General features: G+C 41.8%; 1 protein-coding gene across 1 annotated transcript in view; it reads left to right on the top strand.

Annotated features, from left to right (window-relative positions):
* The window catches only part of LOC115415977 (carnitine O-palmitoyltransferase 1, liver isoform-like), a 29332-nt gene extending 5753 nt beyond the window's left edge, over positions 1–23579 (top strand). The window contains exons 2-8 of the mRNA XM_030129657.1: positions 3765–3942; positions 4307–4408; positions 13123–13260; positions 17153–17230; positions 18603–18710; positions 23031–23118; positions 23290–23579. Of these exons, the coding sequence (XP_029985517.1) occupies positions 3765–3942; positions 4307–4408; positions 13123–13260; positions 17153–17230; positions 18603–18710; positions 23031–23118; positions 23290–23564 (967 nt within the window). The 3' untranslated portion in view covers positions 23565–23579. The remainder of the gene's footprint in view (positions 1–3764; positions 3943–4306; positions 4409–13122; positions 13261–17152; positions 17231–18602; positions 18711–23030; positions 23119–23289) is intronic.
* Positions 23580–24535: the final 956 nt, after the last annotated feature.

The raw sequence follows: 24535 nt of genomic DNA, 5'->3' as shown, positions 1-24535 counted from the left end.
GGCAGTGGGCGTGGCACCCACTCATGACCTGTCACCTACTTCCTCTTGGTTCATTCACTGACTGTTGTTCCACCTGTTCCACCTGTTTATCATCCACACCTGTATGGAAGTAAATCTGTGTCATCAGGTTTTGAATTATAAAAGACACTGAATTTTTTTTTTTTTTTTTTTTTCACTAAAATTAAGTATCTGATTTTTTTTTTTTTGTCTCTGAATTCAACAATGTTCATGAATTTAGAATTTTAAAAAAAATCAGATACAAAAAATTCAGATACTTAATTTCAGGGCAAAAAAAATCATTGCTAGAAATTCAATGGCTTTTATAATTCAAAATCTGGTGACACAGATTTACTTCCACATACACCTGTTTCTTAATTCAAGCAATAAATAAATAAATATTGAATTAGGCAAAAAAAACAAAACAAAACATTGAAATAACCAAAAAAAAGCAAAAAAATAAAGTCTTGAATTAAGTAAAAAAATTAAGAAAAAAATTCACAAATAAATATAAATATACTATTTTCTTTTGTTCAGACAAGGAATAGTTTTTAGATGTTTCCTGCTTGACAGTTTCCACTGTGATTCCAGTCTTCCTCAGAAGCGTCATCCGACGTGTTGCTGACGTGTCATTTATCAGCTGGTCGGCTCGACGGACCAATCAGAGCCCGTCGAGCCGACCGTGCCTCCTCCGCCTTGGGTGGTCTCTGGAGGAGGGAATCCCATCATATCATGGCCTGGGATAAGGGCACAGTCATAACATCGGAAACAAACAAATTCAAACGTTGGATCAAGGAGGCAATAGAGATCAGGAAGCCGGCGAGCGGCACCATCAACCGGGACGAGGGGGCGTACACCCTCCGTCACACCTGGGATTCCCTCCTCCAGAGACCACCCAAGGCGGAGGAGGCACGGTCGGCTCGACGGGCTCTGATTGGTCCGTCGAGCCGACCAGCTGATAAATGACACGTCAGCAACACGTCGGATGACGCTTCTGAGGAAGACTGGAATCACAGTGGAAACTGTCAAGCAGGAAACATCTAAAAACTATTCCTTGTCTGAACAAAAGAAAATACTATATTTACTTAAACAGAAGACAAAATGAACGTCTTTAGCCTTAAAAAATTCACGAATTAAGCAAAAAAAAAATCTTGAATTGAGCAAAAAAAATTGAATTAAGACCAAAAAGTCTTGAATTAAGCAAAAAAAATCTTTAATTGAGCAAAAAAATCTTGAACTAAGTAAACAATCTTGAATTAAGACAAAAAAATTGATTAAGCAAAAAAAGTCTTGAATTAAGCAAAAAAAAAAAAAAAATTCTTGAATTAAGCAAAGAATTGAATTAAGCAAAAACAAAAACAAAAAATCTTGAACTGAGCAAAAAAATCTTGAACTAAGCAACCAATCTTGAATTACGTAAAAAAAAAAAAAAAAAAAAAAAAATATATATATATATATATATATATATATATATGTGTGTATATATATATATATATATATATATATATATATATATATATATATATATATATATATATATATTAAGCAAAAAAAAATCTTGAAGTGAGCAAAAAAATCTTGAATTAAGCAAAAAATTGAATTAAGCAAAAAAAAAAAAACCTCTTGAATTAACCAAAAAAAATTGAATTGAGCAAAATAATCTTGAACTAAGCAAAAAAATTTAATGAAGTAAAAAAGTTTTGTCAAGTTAGGCTGTCAAGTTATGTCAGCCCTGCGATGAACTGGTCACATGTCCAGAGTGAACCCCGCCTTCGCCCCTATGTAGCTGGGATAGGCTCCAAGAGACCCCAGTGACCCTAGTGAGGATAAAGCGGGTTCAGAAAAGGAATGAATGAATGAATGAATGAAAAAGTTTGAATTAAGCAAAAAAATTGAATTAAGTAAAAAAGAAGTCTTGAATCAAGCAAAAACAATACACTGAGACAGATTTATATTTTTTACAGTGTGTTCATCACATGAGCTGTGATCTCACACACACAGACACACAAACACACAGACACACACACACAGACACACACACACAGACACACACACACACAGACACACACACACATAAACTGTGCTTTCATTTCCACTCTGGTCTCAAACACATTTACCTTCATTTGCAGCAGATTGAATGATTTCAAACCTGTGTGTGAAAAAAACGCAGGACGGACTGAGACAGAAGAAGAGCAGACGGACAGAGCAGGTGGACAGAGCAGGTGGACAGAGCAGACGGACAGAGCAGACGGACAGAGCAGACGGACTGAGACAGAAGAAGAGCAGACGGACAGAGCAGACGGACTGAGACAGAAGAAGAGCAGACGGACTGAGCAGACGGACAGAGCAGGTGGACAGAGCAGGTGGACAGAGCAGACGGACAGAGCAGACGGACAGAGCAGACGGACTGAGACAGAAGAAGAGCAGACGGACAGAGCAGACGGACTGAGACAGAAGAAGAGCAGACGGACTGAGCAGACGGACAGAGCAGGTGGACAGAGCAGGTGGACAGAGCAGACGGACAGAGCAGACGGACAGAGCAGACGGACTGAGACAGAAGAAGAGCAGACGGACAGAGCAGACGGACTGAGACAGAAGAAGAGCAGACGGACTGAGCAGACGGACAGAGCAGGTGGACAGAGCAGGTGGACAGAGCAGACGGACAGAGCAGACGGACAGAGCAGACGGACTGAGACAGAAGAAGAGCAGACGGACAGAGCAGACGGACTGAGACAGAAGAAGAGCAGACGGACTGAGCAGACAGACAGAGCAGGTGGACAGAGCAGGTGGACAGAGCAGGTGGACAGAGCAGACGGACAGAGCAGACGGACTGAGACAGAAGAAGAGCAGACGGACAGAGCAGACGGACAGAGCAGGTGGACAGAGCAGACGGACTGAGACAGAAGAAGAGCAGACGGACAGAGCAGACGGACAGAGCAGGTGGACAGAGCAGGTGGACAGAGCAGACGGACAGAGCAGACGGACTGAGACAGAAGAAGAGCAGACGGACAGAGCAGACGGACAGAGCAGGTGGACAGAGCAGGTGGACAGAGCAGACGGACAGAGCAGACGGACTGAGACAGAAGAAGAGCAGACGGACAGAGCAGACGGACAGAGCAGGTGGACAGAGCAGGTGGACAGAGCAGACGGACAGAGCAGACGGACAGAGCAGACGGACTGAGACAGAAGAAGAGCAGACGGACTGAGCAGACAGACAGAGCAGGTGGACAGAGCAGGTGGACAGAGCAGGTGGACAGAGCAGACGGACAGAGCAGACGGACTGAGACAGAAGAAGAGCAGACGGACAGAGCAGACGGACAGAGCAGGTGGACAGAGCAGACGGACTGAGACAGAAGAAGAGCAGACGGACAGAGCAGACGGACAGAGCAGGTGGACAGAGCAGGTGGACAGAGCAGACGGACAGAGCAGACGGACTGAGACAGAAGAAGAGCAGACGGACAGAGCAGACGGACAGAGCAGGTGGACAGAGCAGGTGGACAGAGCAGACGGACAGAGCAGACGGACAGAGCAGACGGACTGAGACAGAAGAAGAGCAGACGGACTGAGCAGACGGACAGAGCAGGTGGACAGAGCAGACGGACTGAGACAGAAGAAGAGCAGACGGACAGAGCAGACGGACAGAGCAGACCTTTAATATGAGAGGACAGAAGACACACTGCAGTTCTATTACACACCTGAATGATTATGTCTGTGTGTGTGTCTGTCCCCCTGTCCCCCTGTCCCCCCGTCCCCCTGTCCCCCCTCAGTGTGCATGTGTCCCTCAGTCCTCAGGGTCAGTCTCTGCTGTGTGCTCTCCTCTTCAGTACTCTGCTCTGGCTCTCACTCATTCTCACCCTGAGGTTCAGTCTGAAGCTGCTGCTGTCCTACCACCGCTGGATGTTCGAGACGCACACACACATGTCACACACCACCAGGGTCTGGGGGGTAAGAGCTACACCACCAGGGTCTGGGGGGTAAGACCTAGACCACCTGGGTCTGGGGGGTAAGAGCTACACCACCAGGGTCTGGGGGGTAAGACCTAGACCACCTGGGTCTGGGGGGTAAGAGCTACACCACCAGGGTCTGGGGGGTAAGAGCTAGATCACCAGGGTATTGGGGGTAAGAGCTAGACTTTTTACAGTGGACTTTACAGTGTAATTATTTCCCACATTCCTCCCAGGGGTCTGACTGGACCCTTTGGTGGGCCGGTTTGGGCCGGTTTGGGCCGGTTTTGACCTGTCTGTGTGACCTGTGTGTTGTCAGACGTTGGACGGTGGTTGAAGGCGTGTCCTGTGTGTGTTTGTTTCAGACTCTGCTCAGGCTGTTGTCCAGTGGGAAACCTCTGCTCTACAGTTACCAGACGTCACTGCCACACCTGCCTGTACCTGCAATTAAAGACACACTGAGCAGGGTGAGGACCGACACACAACTACACACAAACACACAACTGCACACATATGCACAACTACACACAAACACACAACTGCACACAAACACACAACTGCACACAAACACACAACTGCACACATATGCACAACTACACACAAACACACAACTGCACACATATGCACAACTACACACAAACACACAACTGCACACATATGCACAACTACACACAAACACACAACTGCACACATATGCACAACTGCACACAAACACACAACTGCACACATATGCACAACTACACACAAACACACAACTGCACACATATGCACAACTACACACAAACACACAACTGCACACATATGCACAACTACACACAAACACACAACTGCACACATATACACAACTACACACAAACACACAACTGCACACATATGCACAACTACACACAAACACACAACTGCACACAAACACACAACTGCACACAAACACACAACTGCACACATATGCACAACTACACACAAACACACAACTGCACACATATGCACAACTACACACAAACACACAACTGCACACATATGCACAACTACACACAAACACACAACTGCACACATATGCACAACTACACACAAACACACAACTGCACACATATGCACAACTGCACACAAACACACAACTGCACACAAACACACAACTGCACACAAACACACAACTGCACACATATGCACAACTACACACAAACACACAACTGCACACATATGCACAACTACACACAAACACACAACTGCACACATATGCACAACTACACACAAACACACAACTGCACACATATACACAACTACACACAAACACACAACTGCACACAAACACACAACTGCACACATATGCACAACTACACACAAACACACAACTGCACACAAACACACAACTGCACACAAACACACAACTGCACACATATGCACAACTACACACAAACACACAACTGCACACAAACACACAACTGCACACAAACACACAACTGCACACATATGCACAACTACACACAAACACACAACTGCACACATATACACAACTACACACAAACACACAACTGCACACATATGCACAACTACACACAAACACACAACTGCACACATATGCACAACTACACACAAACACACAACTGCACACATATGCACAACTACACACAAACACACAACTGCACACATATACACAACTACACACAAACACACAACTGCACACATATGCACAACTACACACAAACACACAACTGCACACATATACACAACTACACACAAACACACAACTGCACACATATGCACAACTACACACAAACACACAACTGCACACAAACACACAACTGCACACAAACACACAACTGCACACATATGCACAACTACACACAAACACACAACTGCACACATATGCACAACTACACACAAACACACAACTGCACACATATGCACAACTACACACAAACACACAACTGCACACATATGCACAACTACACACAAACACACAACTGCACACATATGCACAACTGCACACAAACACACAACTGCACACAAACACACAACTGCACACAAACACACAACTGCACACATATGCACAACTACACACAAACACACAACTGCACACATATGCACAACTACACACAAACACACAACTGCACACATATGCACAACTACACACAAACACACAACTGCACACATATACACAACTACACACAAACACACAACTGCACACAAACACACAACTGCACACATATGCACAACTACACACAAACACACAACTGCACACAAACACACAACTGCACACAAACACACAACTGCACACATATGCACAACTACACACAAACACACAACTGCACACAAACACACAACTGCACACAAACACACAACTGCACACATATGCACAACTACACACAAACACACAACTGCACACATATACACAACTACACACAAACACACAACTGCACACATATGCACAACTACACACAAACACACAACTGCACACATATGCACAACTACACACAAACACACAACTGCACACATATGCACAACTACACACAAACACACAACTGCACACATATACACAACTACACACAAACACACAACTGCACACATATGCACAACTACACACAAACACACAACTGCACACATATACACAACTACACACAAACACACAACTGCACACATATGCACAACTACACACAAACACACAACTGCACACATATACACAACTACACACAAACACACAACTGCACACATATGCACAACTACACACAAACACACAACTGCACACATATGCACAACTACACACAAACACACAACTGCACACATATGCACAACTGCACACAAACACACAACTGCACACATATGCACAACTACACACAAACACACAACTGCACACATATGCACAACTACACACAAACACACAACTGCACACATATACACAACTACACACAAACACACAACTGCACACATATGCACAACTACACACAAACACACAACTGCACACATATACACAACTACACACAAACACACAACTGCACACATATGCACAACTACACACAAACACACAACTGCACACATATACACAACTACACACAAACACACAACTGCACACATATACACAACTACACACAAACACACAACTGCACACATATGCACAACTGCACACAAACACACAACTGCACACATATGCACAACTACACACAAACACACAACTGCACACATATGCACAACTGCACACAAACACACAACTGCACACATATACACAACTACACACAAACACACAACTGCACACATATACACAACTACACACAAACACACAACTGCACACATATGCACAACTACACACATATGCACAACTACACACAAACACACAACTGCACACATATACACAACTACACACAAACACACAACTGCACACATATACACAACTACACACAAACACACAACTGCACACAAACACACAACTGCACACATATGCACAACTACACACAAACACACAACTGCACACATATGCACAACTACACGCAAACACACAACTGCACACATATACACAACTACACACAAACACACAACTGCACACAAACACACAACTGCACACATATGCACAACTACACACAAACACACAACTGCACACATATGCACAACTACACACAAACACACAACTGCACACATATGCACAACTACACACAAACACACAACTGCACACATATGCACAACTACACACAAACACACAACTGCACACATATGCACAACTACACACAAACACACAACTGCACACATATGCACAACTGCACACAAACACACAACTGCACACATATGCACAACTACACACAAACACACAACTGCACACATATGCACAACTACACACAAACACACAACTGCACACATATACACAACTACACACAAACACACAACTGCACACATATGCACAACTACACACAAACACACAACTGCACACATATACACAACTACACACAAACACACAACTGCACACATATGCACAACTACACACAAACACACAACTGCACACATATACACAACTACACACAAACACACAACTGCACACATATACACAACTACACACAAACACACAACTGCACACATATACACAACTACACACAAACACACAACTGCACACATATGCACAACTACACACAAACACACAACTGCACACATATGCACAACTACACACAAACACACAACTGCACACATATACACAACTACACACAAACACACAACTGCACACATATGCACAACTACACACAAACACACAACTGCACACATATGCACAACTACACACAAACACACAACTGCACACATATGCACAACTGCACACAAACACACAACTGCACACATATGCACAACTACACACAAACACACAACTGCACACATATGCACAACTACACACAAACACACAACTGCACACATATACACAACTACACACAAACACACAACTGCACACATATGCACAACTACACACAAACACACAACTGCACACATATACACAACTACACACAAACACACAACTGCACACATATGCACAACTACACACAAACACACAACTGCACACATATACACAACTACACACAAACACACAACTGCACACATATACACAACTACACACAAACACACAACTGCACACATATGCACAACTGCACACAAACACACAACTGCACACATATGCACAACTACACACAAACACACAACTGCACACATATGCACAACTACACACAAACACACAACTGCACACATATGCACAACTGCACACAAACACACAACTGCACACATATACACAACTACACACAAACACACAACTGCACACATATACACAACTACACACAAACACACAACTGCACACATATGCACAACTACACACATATGCACAACTACACACAAACACACAACTGCACACATATACACAACTACACACAAACACACAACTGCACACATATACACAACTACACACAAACACACAACTGCACACAAACACACAACTGCACACATATGCACAACTACACACAAACACACAACTGCACACATATGCACAACTACACACAAACACACAACTGCACACATATACACAACTACACACAAACACACAACTGCACACAAACACACAACTGCACACATATGCACAACTACACACAAACACACAACTGCACACATATGCACAACTACACACAAACACACAACTGCACACATATGCACAACTACACACAAACACACAACTGCACACATATGCACAACTACACACAAACACACAACTGCACACATATGCACAACTACACACAAACACACAACTGCACACATATGCACAACTACACACAAACACACAACTGCACACATATGCACAACTGCACACAAACACACAACTGCACACATATGCACAACTACACACAAACACACAACTGCACACATATGCACAACTACACACAAACACACAACTGCACACATATACACAACTACACACAAACACACAACTGCACACATATGCACAACTACACACAAACACACAACTGCACACATATACACAACTACACACAAACACACAACTGCACACATATGCACAACTACACACAAACACACAACTGCACACATATACACAACTACACACAAACACACAACTGCACACATATACACAACTACACACAAACACACAACTGCACACATATGCACAACTGCACACAAACACACAACTGCACACATATGCACAACTACACACAAACACACAACTGCACACATATGCACAACTACACACAAACACACAACTGCACACATATGCACAACTGCACACAAACACACAACTGCACACATATACACAACTACACACAAACACACAACTGCACACATATACACAACTACACACAAACACACAACTGCACACATATGCACAACTACACACATATGCACAACTACACACAAACACACAACTGCACACATATACACAACTACACACAAACACACAACTGCACACATATACACAACTACACACAAACACACAACTGCACACAAACACACAACTGCACACATATGCACAACTACACACAAACACACAACTGCACACATATGCACAACTACACACAAACACACAACTGCACACATATACACAACTACACACAAACACACAACTGCACACAAACACACAACTGCACACATATGCACAACTACACACAAACACACAACTGCACACATATACACAACTACACACATATGCACAACTACACACAAACACACAACTGCACACATATGCACAACTACACACAAACACACAACTGCACACATATGCACAACTACACACAAACACACAACTGCACACATATGCACAACTACACACATATGCACAACTACACACAAACACACAACTGCACACATATGCACAACTACACACAAACACACAACTGCACACATATGCACAACTACACACAAACACACAACTGCACACATATGCACAACTACACACAAACACACAACTGCACACAAACACACAACTGCACACATATACACAACTACACACAAACACACAACTGCACACAAACACACAACTGCACACATATACACAACTACACACATATACACAACTACACACATATGCACAACTACACACAAACACACAACTGCACACATATACACAACTACACACATATGCACAACTACACACAAACACACAACTGCACATATATACACAACTGCACACATATACACAACTACACACAAACACACAACTACACACATATACACAACTACACACATATGCACAACTACACACAAACACACAACTGCACATATATACACAACTGCACACATATACACAACTACACACATATGCACAACTACACACATATACACAACTACACACATATGCACAACTACACACAAACACACAACTACACACAAACACACAACTGCACACATATACACAACTGCACACATATACACAACTACACACATATGCACAACTACACACACACTTTAAGGGTTAAAGGTGGACATTTGGGTGTGTAAGGGTTAAAGGTGGACATTTGGGTGTGTAAGGGTTAAAGGTGGACATTTGGGTGTGTAAGGGTTAAAGGTGGACATTTGGGTGTGTAAGGGTTAAAGGTGGACATTTGGGTGTGTAAGGGTTAAAGGTGGACATTTGGGTCTGTAAGGGTTAAAGGTGGACATTTGGGTGTGTAAGGGTTAAAGGTGGACATTTGGGTGTGTAAGGGTTAAAGGTGGACATTTGGGTGTGTAAGGGTTAAAGGTGGACATTTGGGTGTGTAAGGGTTAAAGGTGGACATTTGGGTGTGTAAGGGTTAAAGGTGGACATTTGGGTCTGTAAGGGTTAAAGGTGGACATTTGGGTGTGTAAGGGTTAAAGGTGGACATTTGGGTGTGTAAGGGTTAAAGGTGGACGTTTGGTTCTTTAAAGGTGCTGCAGACTTTCATGTCCAGTTTGTCCTCAGTTCTGTCCATCCTCAGTTTCATTCGTCTGTTGGTCTGTCTGTCGTTCCTCAGCTGAATCTCTTTCATTACAGTGAACTAGAGATCAACTGATATGGGTTTTTCAGGGCCGATACTGATACTGATTATTAGTAGTTAGAGGAGGCCGATAACCGATATCTGGAGCTGATATTCATTTGCAGTAAAAGTGTAAAAATTGGTGTGAAAAATTTGGAATAATGCAAACACTGAACTTTGTTTAAATGCCTAAAACATGTTTATTTAATCAAACAAATAGAAAATAATAGCTCCAGAAGTGCATGGATTTCCTAGACTCAGAAGCATCTCTTATAAAGTTGAATAAAAGCTTAAATAAATAGCTCCCTGAAATTTTTCCACAGTAAATAAAGTAACATTTAAATAGAACTATAATGACTTCTCTTTGTTTGAAGTTCAAACACAACACAAATACAGGAGACTCTGGTAAACTCTGGGGCCACATGCTGACATCTGCTCAACTCATCATGCTTCATTTATGACAGCATTTGGGAAGTCTTAAGTTGATTTCATTATTAAATTTTATATTTTACCGTGCGATAGCAGGGACCCTGTCATTCAAAACTATGTTGCTACATTATTAATGATTAATGTGACAAAAGCTCCATAAAAAGTCTAATAGTGTCTATGAGTGCAGGTAAACTCCTGACAGAACACAAACAGCCTTTAGGGCTTTAATGAGCACACACAGGATTTAAAATGTTCCACCATGTTCAGATCAGTCACTTCTGAATTTGACTCTGTCATCTTCACTTTAATTTTCAGATCATAGGACTAGAAAGCTCACAGTGACATTAGGAGTTGTGAGTTGTAGAGTTCTTCATGTGACTTTAACACAAACACACACTATTACATTACACACCAACACAGTCTCATCCCAAACAGTCAGAAACCGACGCATGCGGTCAGAGCCCCACAGCGGCACTATTTGACGTGTGTGTGTGTGTGTGGGGGGGGGGGGGGGGGGGGGGTTTACTACAGATGACCTCCTGACATGTGTGTGAATTAGACTGCAGAGAATATGGAGATAGAAACAGTCTGTGAGAGAAAAGCATGTGTGTGGGATTAAGAGAGAGAGCGTAAAAAACTCACTTCACTTGTTTTATGGAAGCACGCTGAGGTGGAGTCTGATGAGCTTTTACCAGAACATGAGTTCAGTCTGGATCTAAACGCTCTGCACACTATGGGTTAGTAATGGAGTAAATGTATAGAACAGGACAGCTTGTGTGAGGACAGCTTCAGCCTCAACCAATCAGAGAGAGAGAGAGAGAGAGAGAGAGAGAGAGAGAGAGAGAGAGAGAGAGAGAGAGAGGGTTGTGGCTGCATCTGAGCTGAAATAACTCCGTTTTAAATTGATTTCTTAATATCGGCCCGTCGGATTAAAAAAAGGCCGATACCGATATATGTCAAATTTCCAAATATCGGCGCCGATAATGGGTGGAGCTCTACAGTGAACAGGTTCTTAGTTCCATCCACCACAAACAAACATTCAGACCTGGGGTGGGAACTCAGGCATCTTCAGAATTTGTTGTTGCGACGTGCACTGTGGGAAACGGAGGTTCGCACGTCACGAAAAAAAAAATTCCTCAGATGCCCGAGTTCCCTGAGGCTGGACAGATCTGAAGAAAAACTGGTACGAAAGTCTGCAGCACCTTTAAGGGTTAAACTTCCTGTATTTTCTATCCAGACTCCATACTAATGTGTGTTGTTGTTGTTGTTGTTGTCGTCGTTGTGTGTGGTCCTGTCAGTACTTACAGTCAGTGCGCCCCCTTCTGTCTGATCTGGAGTACCACAGGATGACTGAACTGGCCTCTGAGTTTGAGTCCAGTCTGGGAAACCGACTCCAGCGGTACCTCAAACTGAAGGCACTGTGGGCCACCAACTATGTGAGTGTGGACATGTGACACACACTGACACACACTGACACACACTGACACACTGACACACACTGACACACACTGACACACACTGACACACACTGACACACTGACACACACTGATACACACTGACACACACTGACACACTGACACACACTGACACACACTGACACACACTAACACACTGACACACACTGACACACACTGACACACACTAACACACTGACACACACTGACACACACTGACACACACTAACACACTGACACACACTGACACACACTGACACACACTAACACACTGACACACACTGACACACACTGACACACACTAACACACTGACACACACTGACACACACTGACACACACTAACACACTGACACACACTGACACACACTGACACACACTAACACACACTGACACACACTAACACACTGACACACACTAACACACTGACACACACTGACACACACTAACACACACTGACACACACTAACACACTGACACACACTAACACACTGACACACACTGACACACACTGACACACACTGACACACACTAACACACTGACACACACTGACACACACTGACACACACTAACACACTGACACACACTGACACACACTGACACACACTAACACACTGACACACACTGACACACACTGACACACACTGACACACACTAACACACTGACACACACTGACACACACTGACACACACTAACACACTGACACACACTAACACACTGACACACACTGACACACACTGACACACACTTAAATTAAAGTCAAAACCCTCACTAACTGAAACTGTCGTGTGTTTCTAAAACAAACTAAAACAGATAAAAACTCTGGATCACATTCTCTTTGTTTTGTTTTTTTTCAGTTTGATGTTAAATGGATTTCTTTCTTTCTCACTTTTCTGTGCTGTCTCCATATGACACTTGTCGGTCCATCACTTGTGGTTTCTTCTGGTCCACTCTACTTGGAAACATGGAGACTAGGACGATAAAAGATATGAAAAAACTAAACTAAACTAAAACGAAGCATTTAGAAAAAATGAAAACTCATAAAAGTATCAAACCTGCTGTGAAAACCAATGAAAACAAACTGAATTAGAGAAAAAAAGTCCAAACTGAATCAAACTAAACTAGAATGAAAACTCCAGAACTATTGGAACCTCGGTCCAGACCAGTGTTTAATGGAAAACAGTTTTAAATGGAGACTTCCTGGGTCTCGTGGGTCTAAGGAGGACACAGGCTTTCATTTGGTGCCGTGACCTTTGACCTTCAGTGACCCTGAAAGGTCAAACCCAGACTAAAAACATGTACAAGAGGAAAAGAAACAGGACAACAGTCAGATGGACAGAGTGTTTCTAAATTCAACAGAACAGAATGATGACATATACAGGTGTCATGACCCCACTGACCACATGACCTTTGACCTCCAAAGGTCAAATGGAGGTCAGATCTGTAAATGTGCAGATGGAATACAGGAGCCTGGGGCCCATTCTGGGTTCAGTTTTTACTGTGGCAGTCTGCTGATGGACTACCATCTGTCCATCTGTCTGTCCATCCTTCTGTCCATCTGTCTGTCCATCCTTCTGTCCATCTGTCCATCCTTCTGTCCATCTATCCATCCTTCTGTCCATCTGTCTGTCCATCTATCCATCCTTCTGTCCATCTGTCTGTCCATCCATCTGTCCATCCTTCTGTCCATCCTTCTGTCCATCTATCCATCCTTCTGTCCATCTGTCTGTCCATCTATCCATCCTTCTGTCCATCTCTCTGTCCATCCTTCTGTCCATCTGTCCATCCTGTCCATCTATCCATCCTTCTGTCCATCTGTCTGTCCATCCTTCTGTCCATCTGTCTGTCCATCTTTCCATCCTTCTGTCCATCTGTCTGTCCATCCTTCTGTCCATCTGTCCATCCTTCTGTCCATCTATCCATCCTTCTGTCCATCTGTCTGTCCATCTATCCATCCTTCTGTCCATCTGTCTGTCCATCTGTCTGTCCATCCTTCTGTCCATCCTTCTGTCCATCTATCCATCCTTCTGTCCATCTGTCTGTCCATCTATCCATCCTTCTGTCCATCTCTCTGTCCATCCTTCTGTCCATCTGTCCATCCTGTCCATCCTTCTGTCCATCTATCCATCCTTCTGTCCATCTGTCTGTCCATCCTTCTGTCCATCTGTCTGTCCATCTTTCCATCCTTCTGTCCATCTGTCTGTCCATCCTTCTGTCCATCTGTCCATCCTTCTGTCCATCTATCCATCCTGCTGTCCATCTGTCTGTCCATCTATCCATCCTTCTGTCCATCTGTCTGTCCATCCTTCTGTCCATCCTTCTGTCCATCCTTCTGTCCATCTATCCATCCTTCTGTCCATCTGTCTGTCCATCTGTCCATCCTTCTGTCCATCCTTCTGTCTGTCCATCCTTCTGTCAATCTGTCCATCCATTTGTCCATCTGTCCATCCTTCTGTCCATCTGTCTGTCCGTCCTTCTGTCCTTCTGTGACTTCCTATCTATTACCAATAATCATTAGATCACAATATCTTTGACTGTTTTCAACTTATAGCTCTTTGAAATGTGTCTCAATATAAAACAATAAGGATTTAAAACATTTGAAAATTTAATTTAAAAAATTCAAAAATTAATGATTTTTGAACAAACTTGGTAGACCTGACCCCAAAGATGTTCCACAACAAATATACAGACATTCTGACTGAAGGTTTAGGAGGAGAAGATGTTTGATGGTTTACAGATGGACAACAGCTGATCCCAATAGTCCATCAATAGTCCATGAATACTCCATCAATAGTCCACCAATAACCCATCTATAGTCCACCAATAGTCAATCAATAGTCTGTGAATAGTTAGTGAATAGTCGACCAATAGTCCATCAATGGTCCGCCAATAGTCCACCAATAGTCAGTGAATGATCCATCAATAGTCCACCAACAGTCAGCGAATGATCCATCAATAGTCCACCAATAGCCCATCAATAGTCCACCAACAGTCCATCAGTAGTCCACCAATGGCCCATCAATAGTCCATGAATAGTCCATGAATAGTCCACCAATAGTCCATCAATAGTCCACCAACAGTCCACCAATAGTACACCAATAGTCTGCCAATAGTCCATGAATAGTCCATCAATAGTCCACCAATAGTCCATGAATAGTCCGCCAATAGTCTATCAGTAGTTCATCAATACTCCATCAATAATCAGTCAATAGTAAATCTAGCAGTCGTTGGTGTTCCAGTGTAAACCAGTGTTCAGAACTCACAGCTCCTCCTTCAGCCTGAACTCTGTGCATGTGTGGATCCACTCTGTCTGTTTAAATCCAACAGTTTCCAGGTTGTTCCATACACACAAACAGTTGAATCTGGTCCCAGTCATGTGTCTGTCCAATTAGATTCAATTCACATCAATATTAGTTGAGTTCTAATTTTAAATGTGTGGGAAATGGGATTTTCAGTGTTCAGTGTAAATGTCCACAGAGTCCACATTCCACAGTGGATGTGGACAGTTTAGTTCCACATACAAGAGACTGTTCTAAGCTACAGGTGGATCCAACTGGAGGAGAATCGGAGTCGATTGGAATTTTGGATGAATTTTGGAAAATGTCTCAGTGATGACAGATGGAAAACTGTAGATGTTGTGACCTTGCTGTGACCTTGAACTTTGTCCTACTGGGACCAAAATGGACTGGGTTGGTCCCAGGGCCTAGGCCTATCTGTGGGGAAGATCTGGGAAAGATGGGTGGAAGAGTTTTACACTAAAGATGAACAAACAAACAAACACACAAAGCAAAGTGATCTCAGTACGTCCTGGTGGAGGGAATAAATGTTGGTAGAATCAGCTGATCAACAGGTTGTGTTTTCTGGTGGTTCCAGGTCAGTGACTGGTGGGAGGAGTTTATCTACCTGAGGAGCAGAGGACCCATTATGGTCAACAGCAACTACTACGGCATGGTAACACAACTACACAACCACACACAACCACACAACTACACAACGACACAACGACACACAACTACACGCAACTACACAACTATACAACTACACAACTACACACAACTACACAACTACATAACTGCACAACTACACACAAGTACACAACTACACAATGACACACAACTACACACAATTACACAACTATACAACTACACAACTACACACAAGTACACAACTACACAATGACACACAACTACACACAACTACACAATTACACAACTATACAACTACACAACTACACACAAGTACACAACTACAGAACGACACACAACTACACACAACAGTACACAACTACACACAACCACACAAATAAAATAAAAAATAAATAAATAAATATGAACTAGTGCATACAGTCTGAAGCCTTAAAGTTCATATATGTGTTCAGAGTCATATTTATATAAATGTCTGAACTTTGCTGTTATTTTTCCATCATATAATCCAGTGGTTTCCATCCTTTTTTACTCCTGACTTCATTTTAACAGCACAAATTTCAGACGACCCAGACATTCAAAACAGAGACTTTTTATTTGCTAAAATTAATTTGTTTTTGATCGTGTAATATTTCGATATAATATGTTGCAAATAAACATTAGTTTTAGACACATTCAGTCTGTATAACAGTGTTTTTCAACCTTGGGGTCTGGACCCCACGTGGGGTCACCTGAAATTTATAGTAATTGATGAAAAATTAAAAATTATTAATAAAAATTTACATTATATAGTCTAAATGTTGTCTAAAATTAATGTTTTTTGCAACATATTATAGCAAACGATTACACGATCAAAAACAAATAAATTTTAGCAAAAAAAATGTCTCTGTTTTGAATGTCTGGGGTCGCCTGAAATTTCTAAGAATTTACAAAAAATATTGAAAAATTAAAACTTACTAATAAAAATTTACATTATATAGTCAAAATGTTGTCTATAATTAATGTTTATTTGCGACATAGTATAGCAAACTATTACATGATCAAAAAAAATAATTTTAGCAAAAAAAAGTTTCTGTTTTGAATGCCTGGGGTCTCCTGAAATTTGTGATGTTAAAATGAGGTCACGAGTAAAAAAAAAAGTTGGAACCACTGTTATAGAATGTAAATTTTTATTAGTAAGTTTAAATTTTTTATCAATTACTACAAATTCCAGGCGATCCCATGTGGGGTCCAGACCCCAAGGTTGAAAAACATTGGTATAAACTCTGATGAGCCGTTCGTTCCACTGACCCACAGCAGGGGGTCATCATGGGGTCATCAGGGGGTCATCATGGGGTCATCAGGGGGTCCCTTTTATCTGTCCTTCCTGTCCTGGTGTTCATTGTTGTCTGTGTTTTCAGGACTTTCTGTACGTGACTCCGACCTCCGTCCAAGCAGCCAGAGCAGGAAACACCATCACCGCTCTGCTGTTGTACCGACGCAAGGTCAACAGAGAGGAGCTGAAACCAGTAAGAACTGACCACTGTCCACACAGCAGACTGAGACACACAGACATCAAGCAAAAAAAAGGACGAAATGAAGAAAAGAGCATCATAATGAAATAAATACACCCACAAATGAACAATAAATGCAACAAAATGAACAAAATACAGGAGAAAATAAAAAAGTGCCAGCAAAAATAATAATAATAATAATATGAAAAAATATGCAAAAATTTTACTAAAAAAGGATATATATATATATATATATATATATATATATATATATATATATATATACACACACATACACACATATATATCAAAATAAATAACTATTTTGTAATTTGGTCTCAGTAGTTTTAGTTTTGGTTATGTTTTTTTCTGAATCAGTCCAGTTAAAAACAGTAAAAAAAAAAAATCACCACAACACCGGAAACAACAAAAAACACCCACAAGTAAAACAGTGTAAAAAAAAAAAAAAAAAAAAAAAAAAGCCCAAAGCGTCTGTTTTTATACTGAGTTGGTCTCACTCACTGCTCTGTGATTGAACCCCCCCCCCCCCCCCCCCTTCATTCCACAGGGGGCGGGGCTTGAACTGAGCATGCTCAGATGTCTATGGAAAAAACAAGGTCTATTCTACCAACAGTGAAAAACTAAAGGAAGGTCCGCACAACCTGTGAGCTCCCAAACCATTTATTGGTGACGTTTGGGGCCGAGGCCCTTCATCAGACTGAGGACAGAAACTTCCACAGGTGTTTTATATGGAGCGTCTAATCACAACACATGACCCGCGTTATACGTCATAACAGAAAGAAGTATTAAAACTTTACAAACATATGATCAATTATAAATGATCAACAGTCACACATTTCAAAGTATCCACAAATACTAAATACACAGGTGTTTTATATGCAGTGTCCGACCACAATAGCACGTGACATGCAATATACGTCATCTTAGAAGAGCAGAAAAGAACTCATAAAGCCTTATCATACGTACAATCAATCATAAATCATAAAGTGTTTCAAATGTCGACAAATATACATACTTTTTAATGATCAAACTGCTTTGCACTCATATTTGTAAACAGATGTTAATCCCATTTGTACAGGTCCATGTAGTTCTACTGTCCATCTGAATGTGGGGACAAACACACAGCATGTGTGCACAGTTCTCATTAACAAAAATACAAGAACACATTTACAAAAGCAAAAACAAAAGAACTGTTTTTAAAAAAAAATTAATATTGGGCAACGTTGAGATGCATCCAAACAGACATGTAAACTGCAGTGTTGGACTGAGGATATACATACTACACACACTGGAGTGAAGTGGTCTGTGTGAAGATTAACTTTAGGAACGTATGAGAAGTTGTGAAGAGTCTGTAAAAATGGTGTGAGATCAGATTCTTCACTGAGGCCTTTGGGGTTAAGTGTATCTAAAGTGTCAATCCAAGAGACAATCCACATCTGCATTACATCAACAAGTGGAGGAGGTACATAGATGATATATTTTTCATTTGGAACAGAACTGAGTCACAACTCAAGCATTTTCATGAGTTTATGAACAACAACAACAAACATCTAAGATTTACCATGGAATATGACATGCAGAAGATCAACTTTGTAGACATTCTTGTGTACAAAGACTCAAACCAACTGTACACAAATCTATATGGTAAAAGCACTGATAGGAACTGTGTTTTACATGGTGAATCATTTCACCCTACGCCTCTGAACAAAAGCTTACCCATTTCCCAGTTTAACCGGATCTGCCGTATATGCAGCTCTGACTGTGAGTATGAGACTCAAGCAGAGGATCTGGTAAAGCGGTTCCAACAAAGACAGGATAAAGAGGAATGGACCTCAGAAGCACGAAAAAGGTTTGACAAAAAGACTCCAAATCAATGTCTTCAACTTAGAAAACCTAAAAAAACAGAGTCCAAAATCAGCTGTATTATACAATACTCACCCTTGGGCAAAGACTTTGTACAGATTATCAACAAACACTGGCACAGAATACAGTCAGATCTGAACCTAAAAGACTTTTCTGCACCACCACCAGTTGGATTCCAAAGACCACCACATGTGAGTAACATGCTGGTTCAGGCTCATTTACCTCCCCTGACTCAGCCACATTTTTTACCAAACATACCACATGGTAACTATAGATGCGGCCACTGCACTCAGTGTAATTTTACACATAAAACACAGACCTTTACTCATCCTAGGTCTGGCAAATCCTACAAAATCAAAGGAACAATAACCTGTAACACAAGAAACATAATGTACATGTTAAATGTCCATGTGGACTAGCCTACACTGGTAGAACTAGTAGGCATTTGAAAACCAGGATCTCAGAACAGATCAAACCTACATATTAAAGACACAAAAAGCCCAGTGGCCACACATTTGACACAAACACAACACAGTGTCAGTATGTTCAAGTACTTGGGCGTAGTAAAAGTCAGTGTGCCCAGCTGAGGGGGTGATGTCAACCGCTTGTTACTCCAACGGGAGGCTTTTTGGATTGACACTTTAGATACACTTAACCCCAAAGGCCTCAGTGAAGAATCTGAGCTCACACCATTTTTACAGACTCTTCACAACTTCTCACACGTTCCTAAAGTTAATCTTCACACAGACCACTTCACTCCAGTGTGTGTAGTATGTATATCCTCAGTCCAACACTGCAGTTTACATGTCTGTTTGGATGCATCTCAACGTTGCCCAATATTAATTTTTTTTTAAAAACAGTTCTTCTTTTGTTTTTGCTTTTGTAAATGTGTTCTTGTATTTTTGTTAATGAGAACTGTGCACACATGCTGTGTGTTTGTCACCACATTCAGATGGACAGTAGAACTACATGGACCTGTACAAATGGGATTCATATCTGTTTACAAATATGAGTGCAAAGCAGTTTGATCATTAAAAAGTATGTATATTTGTCGACATTTGAAACACTTTATGATTTATGATTGATTGTACGTATGATAAGGCTTTATGAGTTCTTTTCTGCTCTTCTAAGATGACGTATATTGCATGTCACGTGCTATTGTGGTCGGACACTGCATATAAAACACCTGTGTATTTAGTATTTGTGGATACTTTGAAATGTGTGACTTTTTTTTTTTTTTTTTTTTTTTTATTGAGTCCTTCAAAAGTTCACAAATCACATTTTTAAAAAAAAATAAATCAAGGACATCACAATTAGTCCACAGCCCTAGCACAGAGCCGAACACATTGCATCTTGCACTAAACTGGAAAGAACACACATTAGTAAGATGTCCATGTTGAAGGAACAACTCTTCCTTTTTCTCCCACAATCCCCCCTCTCCCCCAGCCAGTCAGTCATAAACAAACAAACAAACAAACAAACAAACAAAAAAAAAAGGGGGGGGGGGCACATTGGATCTTCCAGCATGAGCCAAGTTCAATCAGCATCCCTCAATATGAGCCGATCTGTGTTAAGAAGGGTTCCCACACACTTCTATATATAGCCATCTGTCCATTTATCTTGTGGATCAGTCTTTCAAATGAGGCGGTAAAATGTGTGACTGTTGATCATTTATAATTGATCATATGTTTGTAAAGTTTTAATACTTCTTTCTGTTATGACGTATAACGCGGGTCATGTGTTGTGATTAGACGCTCCATATAAAACACCTGTGGAAGTTTCTGTCCTCAGTCTGATGAAGGGCCTCGGCCCCAAACGTCACCAATAAATGGTTTGGGAGCTCACAGGTTGTGCGGACCTTCCTTTAGTTTTTCACGTTCTACTTTTTGGGATCCTGCACACCTCTAATTTTGGATGTGTGTGTTGTTCACCTTTTTTCCTATTCTACCAACAGGACTGGAAAATGAACTATTGAGTAAACGGATGAATTTCTATGAATATTTAAATAAATCCTACAGGCAGGAGGTGTCAGCACTGACACGTCAGGAGTTAAGGGGTTAAAGGGTTAACCCATTAAAGGGTTAAAGGGTTTAAGGGTTAACCCATTAACCCATTAAAGGGTCTACCAACATGTGACGTAAATCTACTACAAAACAAAAGGACACACATGACAGAAATGGAAATATTAAAATGTGTGTGTGTGCGTGTGTGCGTGCGTGTGTGTGTGTGTGTGTGTGTGCATGTGTGTGTGCGTGCGTGTGTGTGTGTGTGTGTGTGTGCGTGTGTGTGTGTGTGTGTGTGTGTGTGCATGTGTGTGTGCGTGTGTGTGTGTGTGCGTGTGTGTGTGTGTGTGTGTGTGTGCATGTGTGTGTGCGTGCGTGTGTGTGTGTGTGTGTGTGTGTGCGTGTGTGTGTGTGTGTGTGCATGTGTGTGTGCGTGTGTGTGTGTCAGAGTCGTGTTCCAGGTACAGTCATTCCTCTGTGTGCAGCACAGTGTGAGAGGATGTTCAACACAACACGCACACCTGGAATAGAGACAGGTAAGAGATACACAAATACACACACACACAAATACACACAAGTACACAAACACACACACACACACTTTAAGGGTTAAAGGTGGACATTTGGGTCATGTGACCTCCACCTGCAGAGGAAACCGTCCTAAAGGCTGATGTGTGTCTGTGGACATGTCCCCCCCCCACACACAGATGTCCTCCAGCATTGGCAGGACAGTGAGTTTGTGGGCGTGTACCATAAGGGGCGGTACTTCCGTCTGTGGGTGTACCACGCCGGACGGCTGCTGACGCCACGGGAGATGGAGTTCCAGGTGCAGAGGATCCTGGACGACCGCTCAGAACCACAGCCTGGAGAGGACCGACTGGGAGCGCTGACCGCAGGGGACAGGTACGACGGGGGGGCCGGGGACAAACTCCCATCATGCACCTGGGACAGCCACAACAGCATTCAGACAGACGTACATTAGTGACCTTGTAACTAATAAAGACTCATTAATCGTCTTTTAATCCCATTTCAATACCTGACGGCAGAAACGGAGCCCCAGGACTCAACCACATGACCTTTTCAGCAGCGTCAGAAGCCGTCCCCGTAGACCACTGGGGATAATTACATTTGAAAGTGCAGACTGGAAACATTCTGACACTTTTCATTTGGCGTTGATAGAACAAATACAGCCGCACATATGAGGGTTTGAAAACCAGAGCAAATAAACGGATGAAAATGAGGTGGGGGGGGCATGAGATTTCTGACCATATCTATGTCAGTTTTTGTCCTTTTTCAAAACAGAAAAAAAAAAACGTACAGAATCTGCAGATTCTTTTTATTTTCTTTTATCTGCAGATTCTTTTTAAATTTTTACAATTTTTTTATATATTTATTTTAATTTGTAAAAAATTTGATTCATTCATTATTATTATTATTGTTTTTGTTTTTTAATTTTGAGGTGGGGGGGGGCACCTAAAGATCTGCTTTTATGTCAAATATTGGAGTTCCAGCGGTCCGTTAGATTATTGGGATCAGCTGTCGTCCGTCTGCATGTCTAGAATCTTCTATAAATCCATCCTTCAGAATGTCTTGACATTAGTTGTGGAACATCTTTGGGGCTGGGTCGACCAAGTCTGTTCAAAGAATATGCAAATATAGATTTTAGAATTTTTGATACACACACACACCTACACTTATACACACACACACACACACACGCACACCTACATACACACACACACACACACACACACCTACATACACACACACACACACACCTACACACACACACACACACTCTGTCTCTCTCTCTCTCTCTCTCTCTCTTAGACCTTCCAGTATTCTGATTACTAAGATAAAAATCTCCATTTCCATAAATGTGCAGCGTCTGAGTCCTGAACAGCACACACACACTGTTTATGTTTGAGCAGAGAACAGAAACAGGAAGTGAAA

The sequence above is a fragment of the Sphaeramia orbicularis genome, unplaced genomic scaffold (assembly GCF_902148855.1).
Source record: "Sphaeramia orbicularis unplaced genomic scaffold, fSphaOr1.1, whole genome shotgun sequence".
Classification (NCBI taxonomy): domain Eukaryota; kingdom Metazoa; phylum Chordata; class Actinopteri; order Kurtiformes; family Apogonidae; genus Sphaeramia; species Sphaeramia orbicularis.
The sequence above is the reverse complement of the archived record's forward strand: the minus strand, read 5'-3'. Positions and strand labels throughout refer to the sequence as shown.